The sequence below is a fragment of the Hetaerina americana genome, unplaced genomic scaffold (genome assembly GCF_022747635.1).
Source record: "Hetaerina americana unplaced genomic scaffold, ioHetAmer1.1.p SCAF_2, whole genome shotgun sequence".
Lineage (NCBI taxonomy): Eukaryota > Metazoa > Arthropoda > Insecta > Odonata > Calopterygidae > Hetaerina > Hetaerina americana.
Genome location: NW_027286763.1, coordinates 72,095,998 through 72,113,539, shown reverse-complemented (window position 1 = coordinate 72,113,539; position 17,542 = coordinate 72,095,998). Strand labels below are relative to the sequence as shown.

General features: G+C 36.8%; 1 protein-coding gene across 4 annotated transcripts in view; it reads right to left on the bottom strand.

The window, feature by feature from the left end:
* Positions 1-7,420: 7,420 nt before the first annotated feature.
* Positions 7,421-17,542, bottom strand: part of Fas2 (fasciclin 2) — a 552,110-nt gene continuing 541,988 nt past the window's right edge. For 3 of the 4 annotated variants that reach the window (XM_071585273.1, XM_071585271.1, XM_071585270.1), the window contains 2 exons: positions 16,067-16,165; positions 7,421-13,203 (listed from right to left, as the gene is read on the bottom strand). In XM_071585273.1, coding sequence (XP_071441374.1) covers positions 13,122-13,203; positions 16,067-16,165 — 181 coding nt within the window. In that variant the 3' untranslated portion in view covers positions 7,421-13,121. Of the gene's footprint in view, positions 13,204-16,066; positions 16,166-17,542 lie in introns of those variants that run through there. The other variant, XM_071585274.1, reaches the window with a different exon arrangement.

The following is a 17,542-nucleotide window of genomic DNA, read 5'->3' as shown; positions in this document are numbered from 1 at the left end:
ACCCCACAGCCCTTGGATACTCCGCGACTGTTAGCCCGGACGGCACGCAGAAGGTTGGCGCGACGGCTGCACCTTGCCCTCACAGTATCTGTGTGTTGTTTCAAGGCGAGGTGTCTGTCAATATGGACGCCAAGGTAGGTAACGGATTTGGATGGGAGGATAGCTCTGTTCCACAGAGAGATGGAGGGTGGTGATATGCCGGACTGACGGGTATCGTTGCTCCCGGCGAACACCATGAATACGGATTTTAGGGGGTTCGGCCGCAGGCGCCATCTCCGGAACCATCCCTCTAGGGTCGAAGTGGCACGCTGCAGATGTTTCACGGCCGTTTCAACCCGCTGTGCTTGTAACCATAGCGCCGTATCGTCGGCGTATTGGGCGAGGGTGACTCGCTTGCCATGGTTCTTATCTGTGGGCATGTCCTAACAGAACAAGGTAAACAGCAGGGGAGAGAGGGCGGTCCCCTGAGGGACGCCCGCGAGCAGTGGGAAGGGAGAGGAGAGGTGTCCACTGACTTTCACCCTCGCCTGCCTATTGTTGAGGAAGGAGAAGATGAGCCTTAGTAATGGGGGGGTTACTCCTGGGGTTAGAGAGAGCTTCCCAATGAGGCCGTCATGCCACACTCGGTCGAAAGCTCTCTCTATGTCCAGGAAGAGGGCCGCTACATATTGGCGTCGGTTGATCGCCTCGGCCGCAGTGTTGGTCAGAAGGCATAGGGGGTCCGTGGTGCACCTGTTAGGGCGAAAACCAAATTGATGGGGAGGGAGAACGCCGTTCTCGTTGAAGTGTTCCGTGAGGCGCCGGGTGATGATCCTTTCGAACCATCTGCCGATGATGCTGGTGAGGCAAATGGGGCGGAAGTTCTCAGCCCTATTGATCTCCTTCCCCGGTTTAGGAATCATGACAATTGTCATGGATTTCCATCCCCGGGGGTAGTAACCTAATGTGAGAAGGGTGTTAAAAATAGTTAACAATGCCTGGTAGCAGGCAGGGGCTTTTTGGATGTGGCGAGTGGTGATACCGTCCGAACCCGGAGCGGTATGTCGCCGGGGTCGGTGGGTTGCCATTTCCTCCTTCGATATGGGAATTAACAGGGGGTCATCCGGGTCCGCTCTCTCCGCTCTCTGTAAAGGAAGAAGGGAGTAAGGCAAGGAGTCCAAGTGGCGTCTGCAAGCTGCTCTGTGGCCCTCGTCGAAGGCCGGGTCCTCCTGCGGGCGAAACACCTCGGACAGAACTCGTCGGAACTCCTCCGCCTTGTCCTTGGGATCGACGATAGCGACGCCATCCTTGTTAATAAGCGAGTACGGTTTAACTCCTCGTTTTCCTGAGAGGACTCAGAACTGACGCCAGAACTTCGCACCGTCCTTGCTATCAAGCTTGGAACAGGCGACCGCCCAGGATTGCTCCTTGTAAGCTATCACCCGTCTCCGGATGATCGCGTTGGAGCGGTTCCACAGGGGATCGAGATGGTGCGGGGGCTAACGTACTGGCTTCCCACCCTGAGGGCGCGGGTTCAAATCCCGGCGGTGTTGAATATTTTTCAGAGGTATCTCGATCCCTACTTGAGGTGCTTTGTGGAGGGCACTTTGAGTGAGTACGGCGTCCGTCGGATGGGACGTTAAGCTGCGGACCCCTTGGCGCCTTTCGTAAAGAGTAGGCTAATGCCGACGCCGGGTTCCTCTCCACCCTTCATCCTTTCCTATCCATCCCCTATGGCGCAAATGACCTTAGCTGTCGGTCGCCTCCCCTAAAAACTACTGCGGTTCCACCACGATGTTTCACCGGCTTTCTCCATGCCGGCTCCTTCCGCTGCCCAGCATTTCTGCTCTTCAACGGTGATGCACTCGGCGAAACGCCCGGAATCCTAAGGGACTCCGTCAATATCGAACCTTTTCAAAGCATAAATGCCCGAAAAGGCTGTCTTCAGGTCCGGGTCCCCTGTGCGGAGCCATTGCATTTTGGCCGTCCTTATATAGGTGGTCCCGTCCAGGTGCTGCTCTCTGATTGGTCCTTTTTCGGAGGACTCTCTTCCACGCGTTGTGGAGATGGTAGCCTTCATCTCTATTGAAATTCGCCGGGTTTTTGGCTATCTCAATAGCTTCTCTGATTAGGCGTGGGTAATATCTACTTTCTTTACTTATGATTGTAGCGTCATGGAATAGAATATCATGGCCGGGTTCACTCCACTTATGCTCGGAGATGGCCGAGAGGTGAAACTGTTTGTTTGTAGTAGCCCGGAGGTGTTCTTTCATCCGAACTTTCATAGCTCGGCATGTTTCCCCGATGTAGGCTTTCCCACATGAACACGGTACTTGATAGACCCCTTCGTATAGGTCTTTCGTATAGGTCTTTCACCTATACGAAAGACCTATACGAAGGGGTCTATCAAGTACCGTGTTCATGTGGGAAAGCCTACATCGGGGAAACCTGCCGAGCTATGAAAGTTCGGATGAAAGAACACCTCCGGGCTACTACAAACAAACAGTTTCACCTCTCGGCCATCTCCGAGCATAAGTGGAGTGAACCCGGCCATGATATTCTATTCCATGACGCTACAATCATAAGTAAAGAAAGTAGATATTACCCACGCCTAATCAGAGAAGCTATTGAGATAGCCAAAAACCCGGCGAATTTCAATAGAGATGAAGGCTACCATCTCCACAACGCGTGGAAGAGAGTCCTCCGAAAAAGGACCAATCAGAGAGCAGCACCTGGACGGGACCACCTATATAAGGACGGCCAAAATCTGAGTCCCTCATCTTCGACCTGAAGACGCCGGATGAAACTTCGGCGAAACTGTTGTCGGCTTCAAACAACAACGCGGTGAAAACCCGGACATGCAGAATTCTTCAGGTTGTAATGACTTTAGAATAACTGCCCACTATTCATCCATGTTTGCTAAGATCCCTGAAAGCACTACGGAGAAAATAAAGGGAATTGGATATTTTTTTGTTATTTAAGGCTAAACTATATCAATTCCTTAGTGATCATCAATGCTATACAGTTTATGAATTCATGTCACATTCTCTAGGTAAATAATTTTCTTCATAAATAACTCTACGAAAATACTCTTGTTATTGCTAGCCAACTCCTGTTTTTGGTTTGTGTATTTACTATGAGCATCATTTCTTTTATTTATCTTAATTTAGCCTGTGTCTTTGCTCCTTTTTGACGTGTCTTATATCATGTTCATACACCACCTACCTGGTATTTTTGTATTGTGATCTCTGGGCAAATAAAAAGTAATAATAATAATTTACTTATATTTTTATTTTGAGATATATATTGACTCCATGGATATGCACTTATTGTTGCAAATAAAGAAGGTGAATTTTTCATTAATAGTAATAAAAGTATCTTCTTTTAACCTTGTAACACCAGGCCAGATATCAAACCATGTCCATATGGAATAAACATTAAAAGTATACTGACTCTGGGAAAAAGAAAAGAACCAGGGGCTATAGATGGTTTGATTAAAAATACAGACTAGAGAAGGAAATGGAATGATAAAACACAAAGATAGGTTAAAGGAAGTATAAAGGGTTAAATAATGAACTGAAGAAGGAAAAAAAGAGAGTGAAAGAAGCATGGTGGAAGATGCAGTGCGAGGATACGAATAACGTATAATAGAAGGATAAAATTGGTGCTCTGTGCAGGAAGGTCAAAGCATAGTCTTAAAGTAAAGTGGGAAAATTTAAAACAATAATCAAAGATAAGTCAGGAAAGATAATAGTTAAACCAGAGATATGGAAGGAAGAAGTAGGCTTATTGTCTTTCCCATGCGAGAACAATATGGGAAAGGGAGTAGGCCTGCAACTTAGACATAGAAAGAGAATATGATGGGGATGAGGATAGCTTAGGTCCGGGCTTACTTGATGGCAAGATAGAAAGGTATTGAGGGAATTGAAATAAGATAAGGTCATAGGGATGCACAATATACCCACAGGACTAGTTAAAGGTTTAGGAGATGTGGAAGGAAAGAGTTTTTATGGACTATTTTGTAGCATTTATGAGGGAGAAATGTGACCTAAAGATTTCATCCTATCAGGGTCAGCTCCTCTCCCAATAAAGGGAAAAGCAGCCATGGAGCCAGTCCAGTTAGGACCACAGAAAGATAAGTTTGATTTTGCATGCAGCCAAAGTGGTTCTGAGCATCATTAATTAGAGGATGGAGAACAGGGCAAGATTATTTAGGGGATGATCAGAGTTCAGGAATGGGAGAGGCAGGCATAACGCCATAATTGTAATGAGGTCACTTATATCGAGGAATATAGAACACATACAGTTATAATATATTTGATTGCGATAATGTGCACCTGTCTTAGATTATTATAATTGGTAGTATATATGGTTAAAGTAGGTTTTGAATGGACATAGACTACATTCTACAATGATTATTCCCACGCCGATATCTTTATATCTTCTTTATCCCTTCATTCCATTCAATACACCTATCTTATTCCTACCCCTTCATAACTTGCCTAATGTTCTCTTCAACATCCCATTTCCAATTAAAATACTGAGCATCTATCTTTCTGCCTCCTTTGGATTTCTCCCAAAAACCCTCTCTTCTCCCCCTTGATGACCAGAACTTCCTCGTTCATTTATGTACATTTCACCTTTTCCATCCTTCTCCATGTTTCCATGCTGTTCAAAACCATGCTTCATGTGAAAGTTTTGACAAACCTTATCTTAACATCCTTAATCAATGTCCCTGTCATCATTCCCTTCCTTGTCCTCCCTGCCATCAATTCTTCTTTTTATGCCCCTACTACTTTGATCATTTTGGTCCACAACACTCCTGAGATAAGTAAATGTTTTACCTGCTCTAGTTTATTGACTCCTCGCTGGCCCCGGTGGTGGCAGGGTAATGTCCTCGCCTAACAACCCAAAGGTCGCAAGTTCAATTCCTGCCTGGGTGGATTTTCTTCCATCAAGGACTTGGCTGTATGCAATTGCCTTCAATGTAATGTCTGTAATGTAAGGGTTAGGTGAAAGAAGGGACATAAGTCTCAACCTCGCCCAATTTAGTTGATAAATAAATAAATAAAATAAAAACTTTTAATATTTACTCTGCCTCCCTCTCTTTGGAAAACAACATAATTTGTGCTAATTACCTGTTTTAATTTATCCTCTACCGTAGCCAATTGAGCTGAATTTCCAATGTGCTCAGCAATGCTTGTAGTCTTTTGGCTGTCTGACAAACTAAAACCTGATCATCCACAAACCAAATGGATTTTATGAATTTCCCACCAACTTTCATTCCTATCTTCCAGTTCTTCCCATGCCTCTCCTCCTCTGTCATTTCCTCCACATATACATTGAACGGCTCATGAAACCCTTTTTTTATGATAAACAGTTAGTACATAAAAAAACCTTTTAGAGTCCATTATTAATCAGATTGCATTTTCTGGTTCACTGCATATCCCTAATTTGTTATTATAAATAGATAACATTTTAGCTTTTAAATGCAGCTCATTCATAGTAGTTTTCTGCACAAAATTTGCAATTAACTCATATCATAGATAACATAGCACTCCAGCCAGTGCAGGCTCAAGTCCAGGGAAAAGTGTGATAAATACAAAGCATGTGAAATGCAGTCATCACCTGCATTTACTGTAGTTTACTTTTATTTGTAATCAATTTGTGAGGTGCATATCAAACTATATTGCAAAGGAATGAACTCTGACAGCTGGATTAGCAGTTTGCATCTCATCAAATTAGTATACCACCACCAGGACACTTACCTGCCACCAGGACAATTACCTAATTGCAACGTAATTCTTAAATAAATAGTAAATACATTTTGGAGAGGGCTTTGGCTTAGCGTAGCAAGGTTGAAGACATTTTCGCCTTTTTGTCACTCTTAGGAGGCCAAAACATCCCCAACACCCCCTTCCCCAGTTAATGTTGAAAGATAGAGGTTCTCGGCAAAAGAGCTTTGGAGGTTAGGGTGGCAACTGCCCCCTTGGCTAGTCCAATGTTCCCCACAATTACTGTATTTTCCCATTGATAACGAGTGGGTTATTTACACAAAAATGTTCAGATGATCGAAAAAAATGACGATGGGCATAATGAATTAAATGCAGTGTAATGAAAATTTACAAAATTCATACATTCACATACCTATGTATATAATAATGTAAAGAAGAGTCTCACAAAAATAAATTAGTCTGGAACCTTACCTTTCTAATTGCATTCCATTTTATACATATGCACATGTACGTACAGATGTGTGGCATCTATACACCTTCAAGATAACTATGAAGCCCTGGCCATGCGGTATATATACAAATTAATAATAACTACCAAGTCCTGGGTGGGCGTTATCGATGGGAAAAACGGTATTTCTATAACTCCAAAACCATACTCTCCTGCCTCTCATCTTCCCCTTGGCCTACCTCAGCATTCAGATCCTTCATTGCTGGAACATTAATGTTTCCTAGCAAGTTATCCCAATTTCCAAAGAAACCGCAGGAGATGCCGCAACAGTAACTTTTAACAGAGTCATCCGCTAATGTGCATTTCAATGCAACAATTTCAGAGAGTAAAAATCATTCGCCTTGACTAAGATTTGAACCCAGATTCCTCAATATACGGTCGAGTGCTTTAGCCAGTTAAGCTATCGAGGCATCCACCTGGGCGCCTCGATAGCTTAACTGGCTAAAGCACTCGACCGTATATTGAGGAATCTGGGTTCGAATCTTAGTCAAGGCGAATTATTTTTACTCTCTGAAATTGTTGCATTGTTATCCCAATTATTTTCCCTAATTGATCATATTACCATTTATCTACATACTTCTTTCTTCCTCCTTGCAAGTACTTTTTGGCTAGTACACCTTTTTTTGACATTAACTTCAGGTTATTCAGGCTTATTTTCATGCCTACTAATTAAAATTCTATCACTCACCTACTCTACAAGTATATTCAATACCCTCCCCATTTTCCTATTCAGTACCATGACTAATTGACTCTCTTCCACTTCGCTAAAAATAACTTTCAAACTATAGCCCCAATAATTTCTAATATCTCTCCATCTCCCTTCATACTTTTTAAAAACATTTTCATGCCAAAATGGAATTTCATTATCTCTTGGATGAGTTTATTAATGAAAGTGAAAGGGGAGTTGTTAAAAATCAGTTCCAGAAATCATTTGCACAAATGCACACAAACAGAACCTACCAAAATCAAAGCCAATTTTCAATTAGGTACCTGAGTACCTGAAATCAACTCTAAGGTTGGTTTCATAGGTAATGGTAAAGTTCATCCAGTGGTAAGCCCAATGGTGTGTGAAATTCATACATCAGAGTAGGGGGGCCAGTTCCTTTCCCTGTGCCAGCTTTGGTTTTCCTTGAAGATCTGGCGCCTAAAAAATCTCCAAGATTGGGTCGAAAGAAACAAATAATCACTTGTACAAAATATTATATTTGTTGCAAATTTTGGAGTTACAATTGCTTTGTCCCAAATGATCATTGCAAAAACATAGTTAACAGGTGACATATTGACTAAAATGTATCATCACAAAGCACACTGTGGACAATTAAGCGTAAAATCATAGTAAATTAACAGTCTATATTTAACACAAAAATATGTCACTCATACATAGAATCTGAAACAAATACATTGTATGTGAAATCGGAAACCAGACAATCAATTCTTTATTTCCACTCATATCACTGAATCACATCAACAACAGTAAAGACTAGCAAACAGATTTATTTACTAAATTAAATCCCATTGGCTACTTTTTTATCTTTTTAACAATAAAACATGAATGCTTAAAAATATACAATCAAAATACCCAGTGCCAACTTCTAATTATTTTGACCAAGGGTTGTACAGACATGCATGGATTACTACCAAAACTGATTCTAACCATCCATTGAAAATATCAAATAATTTAACAACACACAATGGCCCCATTATCATTTTTCTCTAAAAGTATCTTAATTTAGCCCAAAACCAAGTCATAAATTATTATGTCCAGTGCAATACCTGAACTATGTAAATCCTGGTAGCATGAGACCCCAGAGAACCTCCAGTGATTTGTTATACATTGTCTCCGATATTTTCATTGCAAAAAGTGAGTGTGTAATTCTAGTTCTACATTTTTTCAATATCATGGTTTGAAATTCTATTTCCAGAGCTATCTGCAGAGGTTTTAAATGAACAAGGGGTGCTCTAGCTTCCATTATAGCATAATTTAATGGAGGCAAATTACCCTTTTTTTTCAAGTTGTATACCCCTTTATTTAGATTGTTTTTACGGTTGAAAAATATACTTTATGCGATTTTTGCAGTTTTATTCTCTAAGCAGTTTTCTAGTTTGGCATCAAATCTCATTCAATATGCTCAATATATGCACCTCATTACCAATTATGGAAGGTGCTCATGACGGCCCACTATGCAGTGTTGCAGTATGGTGCTTATGGGTGGTTAACATCCCTAACTCTGCAGTACCACGCCATGGCGTGCTGTGTGCAAGCAAAGAAAGAGTGCTTCTAAATACCACCCCTGGTGGTTAGGGACTCCCCAGGCACAAAGTCAGCTGAACTTAATGCTCCAAGCAGTGCCATGCCATGGCAATGCTAAGCATGCCATGAGCCTCTGAGACAAATTACATGTCCAAAAGATTTAAAATAAAAATTGTGGGAACAGTCATATAAATCACAAAGAGATTTTGAAATGCAGAGACAAGTAACTTTTGAAAAACTAGACAAATTATTTGCTGTCCATTTTTAAATTAGCAGATTAAATAAAGCAACTCAAGGGACATGCAATTACTAAAAAAATTACATTGATTATTACATTTTGCACTTCCATAGGTACATACATCAATGCCCAAAGTTGACCTACTAAAAGCCTGCATAGCTTATGACCAAAAATAGTTATATTTTTTCCTTAACATCAATTACATGAAAAGTAGATAATTTTTCATTCCCTTTGCCAATTTTATAGAGATGCAATGTCTAAACAATGGTGGTAATGTAATTTCCAATGCCTATCATGCAGCATCACTGCATTAACTATCCACTTCATTATAACAGCAAATTTTATAAATGAATTCAATATATTTCACACTTCACTTATAAAATTCATACACATATTACACTTAATTGGCAATCTAATATCTATCTTTGTTCAAGAATAATAAAATTGTCATTGATTACTGCCAGAAGATACCAATGAAAGAATACACTGGATCATTAAGTAATGCCAGTTTCACATGCTGTCTATTCTTAATCAATTAATCATCTTTTACTTAGTTTTTTTAACCTTTAAAAATGATCTCATTGAAAGAGTTTCTGCTCACAGATTTTAGCACCATAGGTATTTGTCCAATGGATAGCTATAAATATGGCAGAAATCTGCATTAGCAAGAAAAAACTGCTTCTATATTTTGGTAATTTTTCAAATGGGGAAATTCAACCCTACAAACATTTTTTGCAAGCATATTGGACAAAGGAGACACAATATTTTACTTCAAGTATATCCAGTGCATATTTTCATTTATCTCCATCCATACTTCCTAGTTTAAATGAAATGAAAAAAATATCCTTTGATCCATATTTTACAATGCAGTGGAAAATAAAAGCGTAAAAATAAAGGTAGAGTAGGTTCACTTTCATCTCACAGAACCTACCTCAGTGAATTTAGAACTTAAATTAAAAATTCATCATAAGTCCTTAACCATCAGGAGAATGGGAACATATCATTTGCAATAACTAACATACAAAGATGTAACATTATTCAACAATAAAAAGCACGAGAATATACAACTTTCTTTAAGTACCTACTAATTAACATACCTTATTTATAAAACAAAATTAGTCTGAGATTCATGAATGGGAAAAATTTTGTTTTTCCATGGAAGGTATCAACACAACTGTAATACCTTTAGGTAGAGAAAAATTTCTCGAGCATGCTGTTTTCCAGAATAAGTTAATACAGGTATAAATGCCATTGCATATGAGATGATTTAATTTATTTTTATTGGGACAGTTCAAAACAATAGAAGGAAGCCTTTTTATGCATACAATCGTTAATCAGGTAATATTGGTCTGTAAAAGTAACCCTTGCATAAGTTTGCAGGTGCATGGGTGTAAAATTTGATTTGTTCCAGATCAATGCTACAAACCTAACTTTTTTGAACAAACATATCCTCACAGTGGCTTCTCTAAGTACATAAAACATGATATGAAATAATTAGCTATCTGTAGGTTTTAATCTTATGCGAAGCACATAACAGTTTCACAGTGATAAGAATCTGCCACAATTGATCATGTATCTGCATATTATCCCAATGTCATATAGCTTTATGTGATTGCATGGGGGTGAGCTCCTTAAAGAATGATCCCAAAAGTTTTAATCATGCCATAATCTCAATCTTGGTTGTTTCCTAACCAATACATAAGGGGTAAACTACTGTTGTTGCAGCACTTGGGCAAGGAATATGACAGCATTATTGTTATTCAACATGCACCTGTCAAAATAAATTTTATGATCTGAGCTAAGCAATAGTTGACACTACAATAACAGACTCAAATAATTCAACAAAAGATTGGGGCTAATTGTAACTCCACATAGTGGGACTATCTGAAACCCCTATGAGGATGGACAAATGTCTAAGTACATGCAAGAGGTAAGTTCTTCACACAAATGTTTGAATCAATTAAAAAACTCTAATAAGGTTTAAAAAAATTAATATTAAACTTACATTCCCACTTTTAATTAAACAAATTATTTCATTCAACTAGGAAATGGCCTAACTCACTAAAAAATGAATTTCCTACTCACATATTTCATTCAAATGAAATATAGAGGAATAATTTAGCCTTCTTGGAAAAAAAATGTTCATAGTTTGATCAGAAAGTTAGTGTCCTTCTTCTTTAAGATCTTGAAAACAATTTATTTATACTTATTAGAAGTTTTATGTGCTGATTACCTAGATACAAAGCTAATAAAAGATTCAATTTTGTGAAGTGGAATATCATATGCTTCTAGAGCTAGAAATTATTGAGAATTCCCTGAACCCATGTCTCTGCCTGAATAATTTATGAAAGGGTGCGCCCAATGCTATTGTAATTGGCTATCACTTTATTGTAATTTTTTTCAGCATTTACAATGGCCACATATAATAAAAACGTCTACAAGTTTAAGATAGCCTTTGCTTTTCTTCTTTTGTTTCAAGCCAAAATCATTAATTAACCATTCATAGCAGTATCACTGGGTTATTTTGATAGTAATTACATGGTGTGTATTTGATTTTCAACTGTGGCACAGAATATTGATTCCCAATTATACAAAATCATTTATTAAAATATATCAAAACGAGCGCCCATTTATAAAAAACATTCATTATTAAAATAATACTATGCATCACTCAGATAAAAATTAAATTATCTCAATACCACAGCAAATCATTTCATTAACACTCAATAATACTTTTGAAAAAGGAAGATTCCCATCACATGGGAGTAAAAATGCATTTGATTCTCATTACTTTCCATAAAATGCGGACATTTGTAACTAAACACAAGAATAGAGGTTTATAAACTTACATAAACATTGTTGTGTATTCATAAGTATAAAATGCCAACAGTTTTTTGGCAGGGAATAAGTTGTTTAAAGTAATGCAACAAACAAATCATTTTGTTCATAATGTGATGTTTTAAAAATTGCATTCCCTTCACTGCAAGAGACATAATGTCATGGCAAATTAAAGCATTATTTTGTTCATACCTGCACTATTTACCCCTTCCATCAAACTTCTTTGCAGATACAATCTTGTTAAAATTCGACTATGATACAGATTCTATCATTTTCTTTTTTATCAAGATAATATAAGAGGTATCATGAGGGTACCAAGCTGAGAGTAAACCTACTCTAGCTTCATTTGGACTTGAGCAGCAGAATATAAATTAAGTCCATGATTCATAAGTGCCTACAACAATGAGTGAAAGTCAATTTAACTAATAGTTTTGAGTTCCAAGTTAGTCATTTTCATTGGCTATACATATTAGATGAATGTAATTGTGAATTAACTTAATCTCCTTACTTTAATAATGAGCAAATTCGTAAATGATACTGAAAATATTAAGACTAGATTTTTAAATTTAAAGCCTATTTCTGAAACTATGTATATCTCATAATGCTGCCATGGTAGGGTCAAGGTTTGGGAGGGAGTGCACAAAACTTGCCACTCAGTATTTCCTACAGTTACTAATAACTAATGGAAGATATTCCAAATGATTAAGTTTACATCTGTATAATATGTTAATCGCCAGTTAAAAGATGAAATACCTTCTTTTTATATTTCATAAGCTGACTTTAGGTCACAATAATACTTTAAACTTCCTTATAACTTAATTATAAAATTTCCGCAGCAGTTAAGTTTGAGGAAGCCAGCTGTATGGAGAATAAAATTTCCAGCTTGTACTTTAACGGAAATATCTTGATTACTAGAGAAGCATTAATCATTAAGAAATTTAAGGTTTAATTTTTCAATCACTTCTGCAATAAGCTAAGATTGGCCAGTAGGTATGTAATGATCCCATTGCATGATGGTTTGTATCAAAAAGCTTCTGGTAGCCATGCCGAAACACTCCCACTCATTTTAAAATGAAATACACAAGTACCACCTTGCCTTTTACATATAATATACAATACAATATCTATTTCTAAAAACTACTCTAAATAATACTTCATTAAATCACAACATAATGAATGCAATGAGGATTTTGGAAATTCAACATTTTTGCATAATATGTGGATTCCAAATGGAGCCCATTGTTACCACATACCAGAAGCGCTTGTTCCTTGGATATAATTACTCATTCAAAAACAATGAGGTCTTCTTTCCTCATGCCTAATACAACTGCAACTCTCTTTGCACTACTAAAATATCTGCCTTTGCACACCCATTATGCAAATTATGTCCCAGATAATATGAATGAAAGCAGAACAAAGCTTAATTAGTTTGAAATCTTCTTCCTGCTTCACTTACAAAGGTTTTTTTTACTGTGACACCCTGAACTGGTAAACAATTACATAGGTTTTCCAGTCTTCAAAATGAAAAACATCATCACTGGCACTTTTCACTAACTCACATCTATTTTCAGTTCACACAGCTGAATTTTTGACAAAAGTTGTCCTTGAAGTGGCATTCTTGAAGTCAAAGTCAACAGCTGTGTCCCTCTTTAAGCTGTAATAAAAATACAATTTTTACACAATGGTTTTAATGTTTAAAATGATTAATGTTTCAATCACAAAATTTTTTAATATTTCCACAAATGTGCACTCCCTATGCCATCAGCCATCTTTAAGATGTACAGTCTAATGCAATGGATTCCATGAATAATTATAATGTTTTAAAAATGGCTATTCAGGGAAAGTTATTTATCAGACAACATTATAGAGAAGTAGATATGTATGTATGTAGGGAATGTGATTGATTATTTAAATAAAACAGATGGAGCTGTTGCTTCTGCAGAAATTGACAAATTTCCATGGTTTATACATTGATGCAGAACTGACCCAGGTCGTAGAAAATCAATGAATTTTTAACCGGTAACATCTAAAATGATGATTTCAACAAAAGCCCAGATGAGTTCTCATAAATAGGATGACCTCAGTAGTTCATATAGCCCTATACCTAAGGACTGTTTCTTCCAAATTTTACTAGAGGCTTGATTTAGCTAATATTGGGAGGAGTACAGTTATGCTTACCCAAAAATAGCTGTATATTAACATGGTGGCCAAGAGCATCTCATATATTTCACATAATTATGGCATATATATCATGTACTATGAGGTGTAAATGGAGTTTTTAATATATATGAATAAAAATTATGTTATGTGATTTACTGATAATAAAGAATTGTAAAGAAGATGCATATAAACACATGAATAAAATAATTCACTCCCATATTTTTTCTCGATAATGAATATGATCAAGATGCAAAACATATTATCATTTCTTTTTATGATAGTTTTTCAACCCAGATTAAAGAAGCCAGCAATTTCTTCACATTTGTAGGACAAAATTAAGACTACGAGGGTGGTCTGAAAAGTTTGCGACCTAACAAAGATACAAGACATTTTTTCTGAAATTTTCTGAGGTCGGAAACTTTTCAGACCACCCTATGGTAATATCAAATATTCGATATTACCATGTGTACTAGGGTAATATCAAATTGATAGTATTACAAACCCATATCTTCTAAAGAGAAATACATATATCAATTGGTAAGAGAGGATTTGAGAAAAAAGGGCAAAAAAGTAAAGTTAAGTTAATTTATTCAAACATGTATTAATTTTCAAAGGATGAACACTTTAAAACATATAGCTGTTCATTTTACTATTACACTCTAAGGTCAGATTGTATAATCTATTCCAAACTGGAGAAAAAACCAAGGAAAGTAGTTTCAACTTGGACTGAACAGCCTTTTTATGTAATATTTTTGATTCCTTTTTGAGCCTTTTAATAATATTTTTTTCAAGTTTCTCCATTTAAACTTTTGTCTTATTCTCATTTATCCCTAGGCAGGAACAGGATAGAGACTGTATGCATGATAATATCCTTAGGAGTTTATTATTTATTTGACTGCATCAAGGCTTCTGCAGATCAATTCCATCATGTATAATGTCATATAGTATTATGAGATACCATTTATTGTGGTGAATGCATGAGTTGCATGTTTGCCGTCTCTCCAGGGGCAACAATTTGGCATGAAAGTTATATGGTCAGTTTGTACCACAAAATCATTTATTAGTGTGTATTTTGCAGGGCTAAGGGATGTACATGGGAGGTACATTTAAAGTGGTTCTATTGGAAGGAGAGCTATGGAAGGAGGGAGAAAGATCATACGGTAAGTGAGATAAGGAGAGGGATTGAAGACTGACAAGGAATATGGGAGAGTTTGGAGGAATGTAAGCTTGAAGATGATAGCAATAGACTTGAGAGTTGAGAAAAAAAATTCATGGAAACAGTTTCCTGTTTCTAAAGGGTCTCACTGTAAGCCTTTTTGATCTGCAATATATGGCAATGTTAGAGATACATTGTAGTAATCCTCAACATACTGACTATGGTAATGCATCCACCCCCCAAAATTAATGCTGAAAGTCAGCTGTACATGGTGATATATACATGGGGTAAAACTTTGGAGATTAGGGAAGAGCCCTCACCCCTTGCCTACACCACTGCTCTGAAGGTAGCAAACAGAACTTTTGGAGAAAATTCTCATAAATAGCTTCAACAACATAAAAAATGGCTGATATTACCATTGTCCGGTGAAAAATGAATCAAGTAATACCTATTTATGTCGATTCCTATGGCTTTAAGTAACTAAATTGTTGTGTATTCATTTATGTACTTGACTAGTTAGCATTTAGTGATGGTATAACAGTCAGATTTTCCTAAATCCTAACCCTTATTAGTACCATGAGTCTGACTTGTATCATGATATCATTAAGCCCAGCCATGCTCTTCCTCACATTTCTTATGCAATATAATGGCATATCATATCCTCCCCCTACAAGGAAATTTCTTGTTTCTTCAAAATCTTTGATTACATGATTACATATAGTTTTTCACTTACTGTAAAAACTTGCTACTTTTTGCAACTATTCATTTTAGGAGAAATATTGAACTATATGCGAGTGATTGCATTTGAAACTTGTTGATATAACATCTAAAAAAACATTAGCATATAAAACAAACGCAATGTCCTGGTAACATGGTGTTGGAGAGCACTAACTAGCGGTTGATAGCTTTGAATGGCAAGCAAGCAAATAACCCCCCCTCTGATATGTCATTCATCAGGGCATGGGAAGCAAGGATTACTCATCAAGCCCAGGGACAGAGAAATACAGAGATAAGAGAGGGACTTGAACTTGTGTAAGATACTTAGGTACTCAAACTTTCATCAGTAATATCATGAAAATCTGAGCATATTACCATCCAATATGCAAAATTAATATCTTAGCATTCACACAAAATTTAAATTTTTCACAAATTAAAAGTAAAGAGTATTCAAGAGACCCATCAATATTGCAAAAAAACTTACTTTTCAGTAGCAATAAGAGGCGCCTCTGTTCTTTGCATTTCTTCGTCATGAACACTATATTTGTTGCTGTTGTTACTCTTCAGTGGTTCCTGCTCTCTACTATAGAAAAAAATGTTAAAATAAAGGTTAGACGCCATAAATTGCCAAATTAATAAATACACAACAAAAAATTTTGTAGCACCCACTGTCAGTTACAATTAAAAAAAATAGTGCTGAAACTAACTTTAAAACACCAATTGGCTCTATTTCATCTGTCAAACACTTTAATTCCTTAGGGTTTATGAGTGAAGAATAAGCTCATTTGTTTTCTTAATTACTCCATACAATTATTTTTATTTTAATACTCTTTACAAAAATTTGATATTTACATTTATATCCAATTAAGTAGTTATGCATGCACCAGAGCAGCGATGGAGTAGAAATGCACATGAAGAAAAGCTCAATGAAATCCAGGGGCAGATTAAGACTAACATAAACACAACAAGACATATTAATAAAGTGTTGTAATATTTCTATTAATACCATGCAGTCGTAGCATAACAAGTGCAACGTAAATACTGACTAAATATAATATTAAGTGAAAACAAAAAAGGATGGAACATTTAAGGTCTGTCTTTCAGCTTTCATTTCATTGTACAAAGTAAAAATGAGGTAGATGTGTAATGCTACATGTAAATACACTGTCCCAAGATATAACACTCCTACTAATCTATGCTAACTTCCACTTCATATTACATGTTAATCCATTACTTATTTTGTAACAATGAATAAGGATACAATTCTCTCTTGCCCCCTAACTAGCCATGGGTTTGATGACAATGTTAGTTTACTGTATTTCACAATCAAGACAGAAGTGTGATGCTCTATTTGCAGTAGAGATTCGCCTTAGATTGAAAAGGCAAAGAGGCTGCGTAAAGAAATTGGTTACATCAATGAAAACTCACTGAAGAAAAGTGTTAGTGCATTCTAATTTTCTCCAAAAATTGCTGAACTTTTTTTCTCCTTTCCATTTGCTTATGAAAGAAAAAATGAATGTATACTATGTATTATAAAAATTAATCTCATGATATGATCTTGCATGTAATTCGACCTCCTGTATCTCTCCTTCCCCTCTCTGCCAAACAATTAAACACCAATTACAAATATTCAACATTTACATCAAGATTAAAATATGTGAGAGAATCGTCCTGCCAATTCATCTCCAAATGATCTTAAGAGGTAATAGACATCAGGAAGAATGTTTGCATGATGAGAACATATCATTAAACAAACTACTAACTACAGTAATTGTGTTGATTGTGCATTTCTAAGAAAGAATGAAGAATTTGATTTTGTGCTCCTCAATTCTGTCAAAACAGAAAAAAATTATGAATATGCCTTAAATATAACACATAAAGTTGATTGTAAGCCAACCCCTGATTTTGTAAGGTCCCTCTCATTAAAAAAAAATAAAAATCAGTGTTAAATCTGCTCTCA